This window comes from Dermochelys coriacea, chromosome 2, assembly GCF_009764565.3.
Source record: "Dermochelys coriacea isolate rDerCor1 chromosome 2, rDerCor1.pri.v4, whole genome shotgun sequence".
NCBI classification, from domain to species: domain Eukaryota; kingdom Metazoa; phylum Chordata; order Testudines; family Dermochelyidae; genus Dermochelys; species Dermochelys coriacea.
Window position 1 is genome coordinate 236294189 of NC_050069.1, and position 16208 is coordinate 236310396.

Below are 16208 nucleotides of genomic sequence, written 5' to 3' on the forward strand. Positions count from 1 at the left end.
TAAACACACACACACACACACACACACACACACAAATCTTCACTATGCTGTACACTGGTTCTTGTGAGGAACCATGTTATCTTACTGATGCTACCCCTTTCCTTCTCTATCAACTCCATCTTACTACTCCTTGTTATACTATCTCTAATATTACATATCTTCCCAATGCAGGGTTCATGTCTTTGATGTGTATTGCAAGACACCTAGTACATTTTAAGTTGCTGAAATAAATAATCTTACGACTTTAGTGTAAACTGTTAACCAATCCTTTCAGGAAAGGAATCTTGTCCCCACCTTGTACCACATTATACAATGGGCTGAGTACATTTTGGGCTGTTGCCTTCCCTCCGAAGCATTAGGTACGGGCCACTGAGAAATAGATCTCAGGAGGCTATTTATTTACCTCAAATTTTGTTCATCCAAATATTCATCTAAGCCTCTAGCTGATCAGGTTATCCCTATGACCACATGGGGGAGTGCTGCAGCACCTTGTCAATAACAAATGCATTTAATTTCAGGTTGGTGGTTCATTTGTTATTGTATATTCTGTACTTGTTCCATGCACAGGGACTGACTCCTTTCAGCACCAAAGGCAAGGATATTCCTTGCTGTGTACGCCTGTGCCAAGGGAGTAACGGGGTGGTACTCTCCTCTGCAGGCAGTGTGTCCAGTGTACCCTAGCACAGTCTCCATATGGCTGTTACTTCCTTTCTGGCACTGGTTGGCAGGGAATAGGTGGTCAGAGACCGAGCACAGGCTTGGCTCCACCCCATAACATGCTAGCCAATGCAGCTGAGCTGGCGGGGGGGGGGGGGGGAGTAAGAGGGAGGATGAAGGAAATAATCTTCTTGACCAGTAGAAGAAAAGGAGATCCAAGGAGATTCACAATTCCTTCCCTAGTCTGCTCCTGAGGCACCACTGACACAAACACACAAAATACCAATTTGAGATCCTGTCTTTTTAACTCTCTTTAAACAAAGTATGCTTCTCTCCAGAGAGATCTGTATTGGAATGTGCCCATCTTCAGAGAGCCACATTTGTACATTAAACTCAATAATGATCCAAACACCTGATGTTATGTTCAGTCACTTGCTTTGGGCCCAATCATAAATATTTTGCATTCCCTAAAATCCCTCAGTAATCAATGGGAGTTATAGGTGAGCAAAGAAAGCCTGATTAGGCCCCCTTAATTTGCAAGCCAAATTTTTCACACAGATCAAAACCACTTATCACTAAGAAAGAAAATAGAGGAAGAAGGGAGCTGGGAATAGACAACAGTAAGTGCCAAAGGGAAAATTAAATTAAGCAGGAATGAGATGTTGCTCTGGTTTCTAAAATAAGTTAATATTTGCAATTAAATAAAGGGAGAGCAAAAAAAATTACACACAAGGCTGGAAAAAATGGAAACTGGGCAGAAAAACAAATGGATAAGAGGTTTTTTCCTCCAATTTAAGTGCAGCGTATAATCTTTTACATATACATTTATTTTCTTGAATCTCTCTAAACTATGTTCAACAGGTCTTATTTCAGAGGGAATGAAAAATGAGAATAGCAGAATACTAGAGCTGATGAGAAGACAAATTAATGCTGTTAAAATTCTGAGGGGCATGTAGTTAGGTTTATTGGCAGCTATTTTTCTAAAATTTACATGCCACATTTGTGGGTAAGTGTATTTTATTTCAATCCCAGCCAATGTTATGCATTAGGTTTATATTCTGACTTCTCCAAGTGCTGGCTTGCTTTCATCAGAACAAACTGATCAGAAGCCATAAAGTTATTACTTGCCCACAATATATAGAGAAAATGGTTTGTATACACAATCAGGCTCCAGTCCTGCACTGTGATTTATATACTGTACCTCTGTGGAGTGCTACTGAAGTCAACGGGACTGCATCTGTGTGGATCATAATGAAGGATCATGGCCTAAGCATTAAGAAGCTAAGCCAGTTGGTTTCTCACAAAGTACTCATATGAGAGCTACAGTATTACACTTATTCCATGAAGTTTACATAGTACACTTCATAGCATAGCCACTATACTTACAGAATACACTGCTTTTTCAAGTTAAAAAGAGTTAGGGGTGATAGAATACGTTGCCTCTTGTGCTTAATGGACTTCTGCTCCAAAGCTGTGTGAGGATCAATAAAAACACTTGCACTGTCTCACAATTTTTAAGTCAGAGATCATTACAATGCACACCCGTTACATTGATGAATGATAAATAAGAAATACTAAAATAAAAAAATGAAAATGCATACCTCCTCTATTTCCATTTTCTTCATCCTGCCAAACAAACAAAATACAATTAAAACGTAAAATTTACCAGATGGAAGAAAACACATATTTTTAAAGTTTTAAAAAAAATGAGTGCCTTGTTAGGCTCACAAACCCATACTTAGGCACCTAAGTAAGTGGTCTGATGTTCACGGTGGCTGGATGTTTAGCACTTTTTAAAATTAGACATTAATAACTGAAAATCTTGGTAAGGTGTATATTTAAACAAACAAATCTCACCTTACTTCCTTGATAGGTCACACAGCAGCAGTCACATGGCATTATTTGATTCAAGAAAACATACCAAAAGGCAGAGCTGTACAGCAAATGTGCAATTCATCTAAAATTGGACAGGTTCCATATTTTTTGTCTATCAATGACTCATCATAAAATTGGTTCACTTTAAGTCGGAAGTATTTCCTAACCGCATATCCTGCAAACTCCACCTGAAATCTAAATATCAAGCTTTGTCGATCTGTAATATCATCGATAAGTTTCTACACTTAGAATAGCTTAGGTAACAAATTGGTTGATGATGATGCTCCTTCTCTCATACTTGCACTGACTTTTCAATATTAACAACTAAAAATAGAGTTGCATCAGTGAAGTACGCAGCTATAACTTGAAAATATGAAGGAGAATTTGAATAAGTAGTTCCCTTTTTTACATAGTTAATTTTCTGTCTAGAATCATGATATAAAGTCAATATGGAGATTCAGTAGCAACTCCACAGTTAAGGTCAACCTCCTATTCTATATTAAGGCTGATTTTATCTGCTCCATGACTTCACCAAACTTCTGCCAATTTGGAAACCGACATGGCCTTACATGTCATGAAGTAGAACTTTTCTGGAAAATTTAAGGCAAAAAGACCATGAGAGGTCTCTTCCCAGCCTGCCAAAGAAAAATAAAGAAAAAAAACCAAAACCCATTCCAACCCCTTCAAAAGTCTATTAACTTTCTCTCTCTCTTTTTTTTTTTTTTTTTTTTTTTTTAAAGCAGCCTGGCTTAGGAATTTACTTTGCTTGGCTGACATGGCCTCATTCAGAATGAGGTGAACTAGTGAAGGCAAAGCTAAAAGTTATTTGGTAATCTTACCTGTGTAATCTGTTTAAGTGGAGCCTTAGTTCCAAATTTCCAGGCTGCTTCCATTAAAAACAAAAAAACTACATCTTTCTTCTATTAATTTTGGTTTTCCTGTAATGACAGCTTTTCATCCCAACCTTTACTCCAGGTTAATGATTTTTTTGCCTGAAAGTTTATAATATGCAGTGGTACAATATAGACCAGGGAAAGGTCCCTCTAGCTACAACACACCTCATTGTGATGCAGATTATACTGAATTGCTGCATCACAATACATTGTCATTACAGCACAGAAGTTACCAATGAGTTTGCTGAAGCTTTAAAAACCTCAACACAAAAATTTAACTTTAAAAAGGATTGAGCTAGTAAGGATCACATGTCTATAACAATTGTATCAATTAGGCAAATTTTGAGAATAGCCAAGTGTATACCTTTGCATTTTTGTACAATACGGACTGTTCAGTATTTCAGTAAAAACACTGTCCCAGAGAACAACTAGTGTTAAAAGTCATTATTACAGCACTTGCTTCCTGTAACAGTTCAACATGTTTTGAACTATGATCACCCAAAAGGACTGCAGCATAAAATTGCATAATGGCAATCTGTATTTATCTAGTTTCTACCCAATTCATTGAACAATAAACCAAACAAAACAAAAAAATGTTTGAGACTTTAAATATTTGGATTCTCATTTTCCAAGGCTATAAAAGTATGGGTCCAAACTATAAGAGGGACCAGTTTAATATAGGATATAGTAAACACAATACTGATAGATTACCAATTGTAAAATTGGTATCAATTTGTGAAGAACTGGAAATCCCTCATCTGGCACATACAGCTCAGTCATAAAACAGCTGGAAAAGATTAATATTAAATGGATTTTGTATGATATCAAGGCAATGATCTCAATTCTTAAAAAAAAATGTACATGAAGTGCTTGATAACGCAAGTGCTTCTGAATTTTTAAAAGCATTTTTACATTCACCTCACAGACACGCTGCAAAATTTTTTAGTGTGTACTGTTTCAGTTGTATTACACCATTCATAACAATACAGACATGCAGAAAGTACTACACTTCTAAAAGTAAGTTTCTGTTGCTACTTAGCACTAGTAAAAATGAAACAGATTAGAATGTTCATTATACTCTTCTCTGCTTCATCATGTTGCCCCTTGGCACCTTTACAATGATACCAGCCTTGCCTGCCCATTTGTTAGCTTCTTACATCTCCTCTCACACTGCCCCTTAACACATGGAATGCCCTTGCTGAACTGATCCATAAGGCTACCATACACTTCCTCAAGACCAGCCATTGCCAGATGCAAATAAGATAAATAAAGGCTAGTTGGGAAGCAGATGAGAACAGTTGATGCCCAATCTCTCCAACAATATATTATGGAGAGAGAAGTATATAAAATTTTGTGTTGGATTTATCCGTCTCCCACTTGTTTTACATGTCATCTGCCTTCTCAGATAAAAGCTCTTTTGGGAAAGGACCATGTCTTTATGTGCATTTGTACAGCACTAGCACAACGGGACCCTGATCCTGACTGGGGCCTCTGGTGCAACTTTAATATATATGTAAAATGACAATAATACTTCATAAATACTACTGATCCATTACTGTTCACATTCAGGTATTACAACATTATATTCAATAAAATGGAACGAAAATAGAGACAGTGTAGTGAATTATAGTTAATAAATGTGCTACTTATGACTGTCCTGATAACAGTAGCCAAGATTGCTCTCCCCATATCCTCCCCAACCATCACCACCACATTTTCAGCTGACTAGAAAGCTGTAAAAGATCTTTGTGGATGCAGACCTTTGCCAAAGTGACCCATGGATTTGTCACCTTTTCACTAAATTACCACTCTGTGTTCTACTTGGGGCTACACTTCTCATTTACTGAAACCCAAACTAATACAGTTGCCAGCTTATTTCATGTGTTCCACAGAGCATTATACCTGTGCTCCACCCTGCAAAGGTTCACATTTGGTTTTCAGTGCAATTCAGGCTGTTTGTTCTGAGCTATGGTTAGGGTCTCTGTTACCTTAGAAACTGCCTTAATTGCTTTCTTTATCGGATAAGGGAGGTCAATGGAGGCACTTGAACTGGCTGACCCTAGAGTTGTACGACTAAGACCTGAAAGAATGAACAATATTTTTAGTGGGGAACCCTCAACTCTGGAGCTCACTTCCATCACTGATCCAACTCAAATCTCTTGGCTCTTATGGTACATTGCAAATCTCATCCATTTTCTCAGGCTATTCCAGATTGGGGTACATTAGAAAGTTTTGCTTGCTTTTGGGAAAGTTTAGTAGGAACAAATAAATAAATAATGGAAGGTCACATTTTGGTTCTATCATATCTTTCTCCATTTTTTTGGCTATGTGCTAGGACAAAAGAGCCTTTGTCACAGTTATTACTAAGCAGTGCTGGTTTTTTATACTGTAACTAAGAGACACTCTACTTGGTTGGAATTGACTATAGCTTAATGCAGTGTTTCTCAACCTTGGAGCCGTGACGCTCAGAGGGGGTGCCTCGGTCAGCTTCAGTCTCCTACCTTTTGAAGCTTTTGGGGAGGGGTCACGATTTTTTCTTCTTAAGACCAGAGGAGGTCCCCAGCATAAAAAGTTTGAGAAACACTGCCTTAATTTAACCAAGGCCCTCTGTGCTCTCTGGCAATCCCAACCCATATCCTATGCCTAGTTTCCCCAATTCTGTTAAGACTTCAAACATCTGAATGCTGAAGATACTGAAGTGAATTTGGTGCCCTGAAACTGCTGGATTGCAGCAGAGTGGGTCTAAACAGAATGAGCTTATCTGACTTGATGATAAACACCCAGCACACGTTAGTAGGTGTGCTATTTAGGAAGTGCCTAACTCCTCAAATCTATTACAATAGAAAATGTCACAATATCAGCCTGCCTTTCAGTTCTTCTTACTGCACAACTTGGCTAGTATGGACACCCTGGAAAATATTCAAGTAAAACTGGCTCATTACATTGGCAAGCGTAAGCAAGAGAATTATCTGCCTTTAGATCACTCAACCCTTGCACATGTGATGGTGTTTTCAAGGTATCTTGCCAATGTCATTTCCAACATCCTGTCTGCATTCCTGCAGCTACTACATTTAAATCAACAACTTTTTGAAAAAAAACAAACAACACTCTTAGCATCATTTGTAATCTGGGATGTGGTGAAGCCATCACAGACCCAGACTGTTCCTCGTTCCCAGTCTCCTTTCATGGCTTTCTAGATTTTATTTTGTAGAGATCAGGATGGAAGAGGCAAGGACTCACTGCCCAAAAAAGCTGACCACAAACAAGTCCTAAGGTAGGATACCAGAGTCCACATGTCTGCTGCAATATCAGAGGTAGGGAGTGTGGTGGTTCAACAATTAAGGTTGGATGTGACTACGCCAGAAATGTCAAACAGTGCAACTCTTGACTGGAAAGCTTCTTTGTGGAGAATTCATTCACTGGGGTGGACCAGCATGTGGATGAACCAGGCAGAATGATTGTTGAAAGAACTAAGGAGATGAAAGGAATCCTTAAGGATCGTTATTTCCTCTCTGCTCAATAATGGAAGACCATCTCCCTTAGGAAGTGACCCTTGGTTTTCCCCAACAGTTTACAAAAGCAGCTTCTACAGAGTAGTCCAATCTGATCAGGACATGCTGACTTGTTGGAAGGTTCAGGGATATCAGGACATGTCTAACTGCTTTGAGTTCTAGCAAGTCAATGTGAAACCTCTCCTCTCCCAGGGAACAACTCCTCCTGCACTAATCTAGAAGGGAAGTGGGTGCTCACCAGTTCAGGTTGCCACTGGTGATAATGGAAAGATTGAGTGGCACCTACAGAAGGGAATAATTTAGGGAACTGGATCAATGTAGCTACCAGGTTAGTGACGCCTTTATTGCCAAGAGAACCTGTAGCTTGCTTTCAGCACTCCCCCAAGGGTCTGAAGGAGGAATAAGGAACTGACACGATTTAACAGAAACAGAGGAGGGAACCGGATCATGACAAGACCGGCAGCCCCTAGTACCTCTCTATTTGCAGGTCAGGTAGTTTCCAGCTTTTCTATCCTTTCTGTGGATGTTCACGTTTTTGCCTCCTTCCTGTTTATGACTGCACTCAAAAGGGTCAGCCTCTGGGATTGGGATTGTGAGCTCTTATGCAGGTTTAACACAAATCCCAGGGTTTTGAACATGACCTGAGGAGATCTGGACACTGCTTGTTATTACTATTTATTTGTATTACGATGGCATCTAGGAGCTGCACTCATGGACCAGAACCTCATTGTGACAGACATTGTACAAACAGAACAAAGAAATGGTCCTGACCCCAAGGGGCCTGGATGGTCTTTTGGAGGGACTGGGCTTGAATGACTCAGTTATCCAGGTATGGGATCATAAAGAAGCCTTCCAGCGTGAGAGCAGCTGAAATTACCACCATGATCTCCGTGAAGGTTTAGGCAGGGGATGTCGATAAGATGGACTGGCAGAGGGATATTTTGGAAGTGAAAGTGACCCATTAAGAACCTTATAAATCTCTAGTGGGGTAGGGAGACACAGAGGTCTATGAGAAGTCTTGGGTCTCCAGAAAAGATAAGATGTATGAGATTTTAAAGATTTATTCCTCTTCCTTCTGCCACTTCACCAAAACCAGAATGGAAGAGGAAACCATGATATTGGCTCATACTCCGAGTCCTGAGCCAGGTCATTTAGGCTGTTGCCTGCCAAAAGTCAGCATGAGAGATTCTTGCAGATCAATTCGTGAGTTTGTCTGACTGAACCTCAGTCAACAACTGAATGGCCACTATGAATGAAGAGGATAAGCAGGCAGCCATAAATATGTAAATGCCCCCTAATACCATAATTTCCTGTTTGAAGCAAGAGTCATAATGGAATGGATGGAACCATTTCCATCATTTCAAAGACAGAAAAGGATCAAGGAAGATGAGTACCTAACAGCCCTGCTGCAGGAACACGGGGATCCTAACATCTCAACTCAGGCCTCAAACTCCACTGAAATAATATTTAGAGCCATAGATGTGAGGTGCCAGAATGGCTCATTCCAGTGGGGGACACACTCCTTTGGCTCTCCGAAAAGCTGTCGGAAGCGAAGGCAGAAGGAGATGAAGAGTGGGATAAAAGTAGATCTGTCCACTTCCCCTTCCTCTGGGATGACCTTGGAAGCATATGTTTAATAACCCACAGAGAACCCAAAAGAGCCTCTGGAGAAGACTGGAGAGGCTGGATAAGTGAAGAGAAGTGACCTGCTGAGGTTTCTTGTTGGAGACTACAGAAATATTCTCTATCAGGAGGAAGCAACAAGGCTGCATAAACCTTGTTCAGCACAGCCAAAACTTCCTCACTCCCTTCTACCTCTGCTTCAAACTGGAATCCATCCAGAGAAATCTCTTGGCTGACCCCCTGCTGATCATTCTGTACTGCAGAACAGGGAAACATGTTATGATCACCTGATTCCGACTAGCTAGCAATTTCTGCTGCTGGCTGGCTTCAACAAGTCTGTCAGTGGAAGAGCTCAGGCACAGAATGCAAACCACAACAGACTGCTATAGTGATTTGGAGCAAGAGTGGCAAAGCTTTCCTGCTCAGTTTCTTCTACTCCATAAGGAGTCTGGTAGCCACCCAAGGCACGCAGTTACAAAAGAAAGCTTCAGCCAGGAAACTCCAGCTACCTTTGTGCAGGGAGGCAGGAAACAACTGGGGAGCAGAGTCTAGGAAGAGCCAAACAGAGAACTGGAAGCCAAAGCTTTTTTTGTTCTTGCCTGGCTCCTTGCCTGGCAGACAGGGCCAGGAGGAACACCCAATGGTTGCATGCACTATGTGAAACCATATCCTTGGAAGAGTAACAAAAATGTTATTTTATGAATAAAGTAATGCTAACTAGATCACCAAAATTGTCTCACTGTTTTCTATCAATATAAACCACACTTTTTTTTTTACCCATTGAATACAACTGAACACTTAGAATGTTACAGCAATAGACAGTAATTCATGTCATTTGAGACAAACCAACGTAGAGATTTCTTACTTCATACTTGTTTTAAAGAAAGCAGGAAACTTATCGTGAGCTTTTGTTTCTATATACTGTAAAATAGACTTTTTCCAGAATATACAAATACATATCTTGTGTCTCTCCTGGCTAACTGGGAACTGAAAGGCTCTAGCCCTTTTCAGTAGATAACACATAAATAAAAGAATCATGAAAACTGTCTTTATAGCACACATTAACTTCAGATGTAAACTGAATGAAAAGTGAAGCAGATTTCCTACCTTGTATTGTTTACTTCTTTTTCCAAGTTGTTCTCTAAACGTGACATTGTGATACGGACACTTTTGATTAAACTGTATTTTTTTTTTAAATCTGATCAGACAGATGTGTCAATAGTTTTATGTCAAAAATTTGCCAAGTTTGGCAGCAATACATTCAAGTTTTACAGTAACAAAGTATTACTGCACTTATTCTTAGTAATCAAGAAAAATGTTTTTAAAACAGAAGATTTTTTTTAAAATAAAAGTATCTTTAAATTATCCTTTTCATGTAATTATTTTCAGTTTCTGTCAAGTCAATTCAAAAATAAAGTCTCTGGCCCACACTGATGGGCTGTAGTATTTTGAAAGGGAAGGAATTAAAAACAGGAGAAAGACTTTGGTCTGTGACTTAAGTGAGAAGAGTAGGTTTCAGAGTAGCAGCCGTGTTAGTTTGTATTCGCAAAAAGAAAAGCAGTACTTGTGGCACCTTAGAGACTAAAATTTATTAGAGCATAAGCTTTCGTGAGCTACAGCTCACTTCATCGGATGCAGTAGTGCAACAATAATCTATCTAAGGAAGTATACACTGTGAGAATAAAGCAGATCAAGAGTTTGTACTGAAGAAGAGAGCAAATGAGCTTGACATTTATTAGTACGCATGAAGGTATTTCACATCAGTGTAAGATTTACACTCATGGAAACAGGAAAGCTTTTATTATCTTAAAAGAGATTATTATTTTGACATGGAGCATTTTTCCTAATTGCCACACATTCCTAAGGAGTTAAAAAAAAAAAAAGAAAAAAGAAAACAAAAACCCAACAAAGCACAATAATGCTCTGTGTCTGAAACATGGAGGTGTTTTGAAAAATATCCCTCATTCATTTCACTTACTTTAAAAGAAAAGTGAACAGCAGACTCGGGAGGGTAGACAATGAAGTGTCTTAAGGTAAAACCAAAACCCTGAGACGTCCTCCTTAACACAACTGTTTTTGGACCAGGCCAAGAGAATGTTTCTTCTTCCTCCAATGGCGATACAACTTCACTCTGCTCTTTTCCATCTTTATGTTTTGATACCTAAAATAGATTAGAAAAAAGTGCTATATTAAAAAAAATATAGAATTTGCAATTTTGTTTTTCTTCTTGAGACAACCCATCTTCAAGAAACAAAATTTACAAGACAAAATAAACAAACAGGATCATCATATCATCAAGCTGTAAATCTGCCTAATACACTAAGACTTGTTCCAGCAAAGATTAAATCTCAGGTTATATCGTGAATATAGTTATTTTTAAATTGTAAGTGAAGCTGTATGTATGTCAGAAAGTCACCGTTCCAAAAAAAAAAAAAAAGAATCAAGTGCTAGAGTTTAATACTGTGTACTGAACTAATCCAGGGAGATCCAAACAGATTGCAAATCTTGTCTGACTCAATTTACTCATGTACAAATACTGAGATGCTTCCTGGGTGTCTGCCGGGATTCCATTTCAGATATTTACACAGCACAAACACATACATATAGACCATTCTGTCCTGGCCTGTAATTCACGTAAGAATGGCCTAACTGGGTCAGACCAATGGTATCCTATCACCTGAGAGTGGCCGGTGCCAGATGCTTCAGAGGCAATGAACTGAACAGGGCAATTTATTAAGTGATCCATCCCATCGACCAGTCCCAGCTTCTAGCAATCAGAAGCTTAGGGAAACCCAAAGCATGCAGTTGTCCCCCTGACCATCTTGGCTAATAGCCATTGATGGACCTAACCTCCATGAACTTATCTAATTTTTTTTTTTAGCCAACCTATATTTTTTGGCCTTCACAATATCCTCTGGCAACAAGTTCCACAGGTTGGCTGTGCATTGTATGAAGAAGTATTTCTTTATATTTGTTTTAGATCGATGCCTAATAATTTCATTGGGTGACCCCTGGTTCTTGGGTTATGGAAAGGAGTAAATAATACTTCCCTATTCACTTTCTTCATATCATTCGTGATTTTATAGACCTCTAATATTTCCCTCCACCCAGTCATCTCTTTTCTAAGCTGAATAGTTCAAGTCTTTTTAATCTCTCCTTGCATGGAAATTGTTCCATACCCCTAATCATTTTTGGTGTCCTTCTCTGTACCTTTCCCAATTCTAATATATCTTGTTTGAGATGGGGTGGCTAGAACTGCATGCAGTATTCAAGGTGTGGCGTACCAAGGATTTATATAGCAATGGCATATTTTCTGTCTTATTAACTAGCCCTTTCCTAAAGGTTCCTAACATTGTTAGCTTTGTGTACTTCCACTGCACATTGGCAATATGTTTTCAGAGAACCATCTGCAATAACTCCAAGATCTTTCTTGAATGGTAACAGCTAATTTAGAGACCACCATTTTATATGTACATTTGGGATTCCGTTTTCCAGCAAATTCAGAATAATGCATCAGCAATGAATTTCATCTGCCATTTTGTTCCTCAGTCACCCAATTTTGTAAGATTTCCTTTGTCAGTTTTCACAGTCAGCTTTGGATTTAACTATGTAATTTTATATTGTCTGCAAACTTTGCCACCTCACTGATGCCTTTTTTCCAGATCATTTATGAATATGTTGAACTTGCCCCAGTACAGATTCTTGGGGGATGCCACTATTTACCCCTCTACACTGTGAAAACTGACCATTTATTCCTACCTTTTATTTCCCATCTTTTAACCAGGTACTGATTCATGAGAGGACCTACCCTCTTATCTCATGACTGCTTGCTTTGCTTAAAAACCTTTGATGAGGGACCTTGTCAAAGGCTTTCTGAAAGTCCAAGTACAGTATATCCACTGGATCACCCTTGTCCACATGCTTGCTGATCCCCTCAAAGATTTCTAAAAGATTGAGGAGGCATTATTTCCGTTTACGAAAGCCATACTAACTGTTCCCCAACATACTGTGTGCATCTTTCTGTCTGATAATTCTGTTCTTTACTATATAGTGCGCTCAGAACTGGTATTCTGAGAGCAGCAGCTGCTGAACCAGATCAATTTTTACTTTTTAACCTCTTTACTTCGCTCCAACAATCACCTTCCATCTGACAAAACTGACACATATAGTAAAGGCTCAGCCATAATTGGTTCACAAGTTAAATGTTCTGTCCCTGAAAAGGAACTACACAAGGTATAGACAAAAAGTAAATCCAACTTCTACTTTACAACAACATTTAGAGCAATGTGACAATGGAAATGAGAAAGGCATTTCATTTGTTAGGCTTCTTGATAGAGGTTTAATCCTTTGCTATTCAAGGAAATATTGACTCTACCTCTTTGTTTTTGAGTTCATTCGTAGAGTGATTCACCCCCAAGATGTTTCAGTATGCCAATGTCGCCCAAAATTATACAAGTAGCAAAGTCAAAATTCCATCTTGTTACACCCTATTCTCCCAAGCATAAACAAAAAGCATGTATTTAAGAACCCCAAATATTTATGTAGATTTCATACAACTATAGCTCAAATTATAAAGTTTTAATAAACTGTATATCCTATCCCTTTATCCAGCGGCATATTCAGGCATTGTGATTTTCCAAACCAATGCCACTTCATGCTTATTTACCTCAAAGCTAAAGTCAAAATAAGTTAAAAAAAAAATAGCATGTGAAAACCTATGAGAGGCCCTCCAAATCGGATCCAGTGTTCTGTGTCTGCTTTGGGTATTTGACCTAGTAATCACTCATGTTTTTTCAGTTAGCATGAACAGCCCCACAACTTTAGTGGAAAAAAAATGGTTACCTACCTTTCGTAACTGTTCAAGATGTGTTGCTCATGTCCATTTCATTCTAGGTGTGCACGCATGCACATGCACGGAGATTTTTGCCTTAGTGGTATCCGTATAGTTGGCAGTGACGTCCCCTCGAGTTGATGATTACCTGTTAGGTTCACTCCCTCTGGGGCACCTGGCATTGGCCACTGTCGGCAGACAGGATGCTGGGCTGGACGGACCTTTGGTCTGACCCAATATGGCCATTCTTATGCCGCACTCATACACCAGTATATCAGGCACTGCCGACCCTATGTCCTCTCAATTCGTGCTTGCCAGCAACTCTGACAAAGGGGCATGAGGGCAGGTAATGGAATGGATATGAGCAACACATCTCAAAGAACAACAGTTACGAAAGGTAGGTAACCGGTTTTAATTCTTTAAGTGCTTGCTCATGTGAGTCACCTAGAATGGAATCGACAAGCAGTTTTCATGGAGGTGGGCTCGGAGTTCACGGTCATGCAGCTTGCAATACAACTCTACCAAAGCCAGCATTGTCTCGGGCCTGCTGGGTAAGTGCGTAATGCGATGTAAATGTATGGAGAGATGACCAGGTGGCAAATCTTCAGATCTCTTGGATTGGCATCTGAGCCAAGAAGGTTGCTGATGATGCTTCCGCTCTAGTCAAGTGTGCTTTGACTATCGCCAATGGAGTCACACTCACCTGCTCATAACAGTATTGGATGCAAGCTGAGAGCCAGGATGAGATCCTCTGAGCAGACACTCGGCAACCTTTTATCCTGTCTGCCTCCGCAACAGCCAGCTGCGCTGACTTACAGAAAAGCCATGTCCTGTCAATACAGAAGGCCAGCGCGCTCCGGACATCAAGGGCATGCAACCTGCACCTCCTCTTTGGAATCATGGGGCTTTGGAAAGACGACCGGTAAGACAATATCTTGGCTGGTATGAAACTGGGAGACTACCTTGGGCTGGGTGCGGCCACAACCAGACCTTGTCCTTGTAGAATACCATATAGGGTGGTTCTATCGCAAGTTACCTGATCTCAGACACAGTGCGGGTGGATGCAGTCGCCACCAGGAACGCAACAGGAGAGAAGATCCAAACAGATCCAATCATTTGGCCTCTTTAGTTTTGGGGGTTGCACTGGTATGCCTCCGTTTGTCTCTTTCATTAGCCACAGAGACCACTACCAAGTCCAGGGGAGGGTGGGTGTAGAGGTATTCAAATCCCTTGGCTGGGACAAAGTATTTCTTTTCAGACCTTTTTGAGGAGGGAGGAATGGAGGAAAGTTTGCCAGATGCTCTTGGCAATTTTAAGGACACCATCATGCACCAGTAGTGCAACACAAGTTGGGGTAGAGGCCAACAGGACATTAAATAATGTGTCTGCCTGCTCAGCAATTTCCTCCACCTCCAGGCCTAAGTTCTCAGCCACTTGACTCAGCAGGGCATGGTGTTTTTTTAAATTGTCTGGCAGGCTAATCCTCAAATGTCCCGCAAACACCTCATCCAGGGATGAAGATGATGATTGCACATCTGGGGGAAGCTCTGAGCATCTCTCCACACAGGAGAGGGAGGCTCAGAGGTGGGCGCAATTCCCCCCGATTCTACCACTGAGCGTGCCTCTTGCACTGAGCCTGGTTCCGTCGGTGCCGCCAGCTGTCACTACAAGGTAGCAGCCAATGAGTGATGTGAAGGGGGCATTGACATAACCAATGTTCCCCACACGCACCAATAAAGCCACTGAACTGGCCGTGCTACCAAATCAGCACCATAGTCATTGATGTGGCCTCGGGTGCCCATTCACACCAGTGCAGTCTAAGCGAGGGACTGAACTGGGCTTCTGTGCCAGAGGAATCCCCTTCCAGTGACCACAGTGGGGCCATGAATGGCTGGGTTTGTTTGCTGACCATTTCTGTCGGAGACCAGTGCCCAGAGCGTCAGCGGTGCCAGTATCGAGGGGACCAGAGACGCAACGGGGAGCACTTCCACGAGGCAGGCGACCAGGACCTTCTCTGAGATGACAACTAGGAGGAAGGTGAGTGGCATCAGTAATATGGAGACCTACGTCTTGCTCTGGGCGATCCATGTCAAGACTGCAGCGATTGAGGGCAAGCCCCAGAGGGTCAGGGCTGCGACTCCAGCGATCAGCGGTGGAGATGGAGAGTGCTGCTTCATCTTGGGGGAACAGTGGCACTCCACTGATCCCTGAGGGGTTTTAGTGGCTGGCTTGCCCTCATGGGGAGCCTTTGTCAGTTCCTGAGGCACATGCTGCATCGGTGGTGAGGGCTGAGACCTGTGCTCTCAGCACCAGGGAGCCTGTGAAGGTGTCAGTGCCATCAGGTTTTTTTGGTCCCATGCCAATCCCAGGAGTCAGTGGTGGACCTTTCACAAGGCTAAAGACCTGACTGGGGAGGCATGAGTGCGCGGCCCAGTGACCATGGCCTGTTTTGCCCAGTGCTAGGGATCCATGCTTTTTGGTCTTTTTGGGCACTGAGGAATGGTGCCAGGCGGAGCCCAAGGCCTTGGGCACACTGCACAGTGAGGCCGAGGTACTTGGTGAGTCCTGATGGGGTTGCACAGAGGCCACATGCAGGACAGACTCCATGAGAAAAATCCTGTCAAAGCTCCTTCCCCACTCTGAACTCTAGGGTACAGATGTGGGGACCTGCATGAAAAACCCCCTAAACTTATTTTTACCAGCTTAGGTTAAAACTTCCCCAAGGTACAAACTATTTTACCTTTTGCCCTTGGACTTTATTGATGCCACCACCAAGTGTCTAATAAATATATAACAGGGAAAGAGCCCGCCTGGAAA

General features: G+C 41.2%; 1 protein-coding gene across 5 annotated transcripts in view; it reads right to left on the bottom strand.

The window, feature by feature from the left end:
* The window catches only part of ARHGAP21 (Rho GTPase activating protein 21), a 188723-nt gene that overhangs the window by 101384 nt on the left and 71131 nt on the right, over window positions 1-16208 (bottom strand). For all 5 annotated transcript variants that reach the window (XM_043509476.1, XM_038390270.2, XM_038390274.2 and 2 more), the window contains 2 exons: window positions 10539-10721; window positions 2259-2283 (listed from right to left, as the gene is read on the bottom strand). In XM_043509476.1, the coding sequence (XP_043365411.1) occupies window positions 2259-2283; window positions 10539-10721 (208 nt within the window). The remainder of the gene's footprint in view (window positions 1-2258; window positions 2284-10538; window positions 10722-16208) is intronic.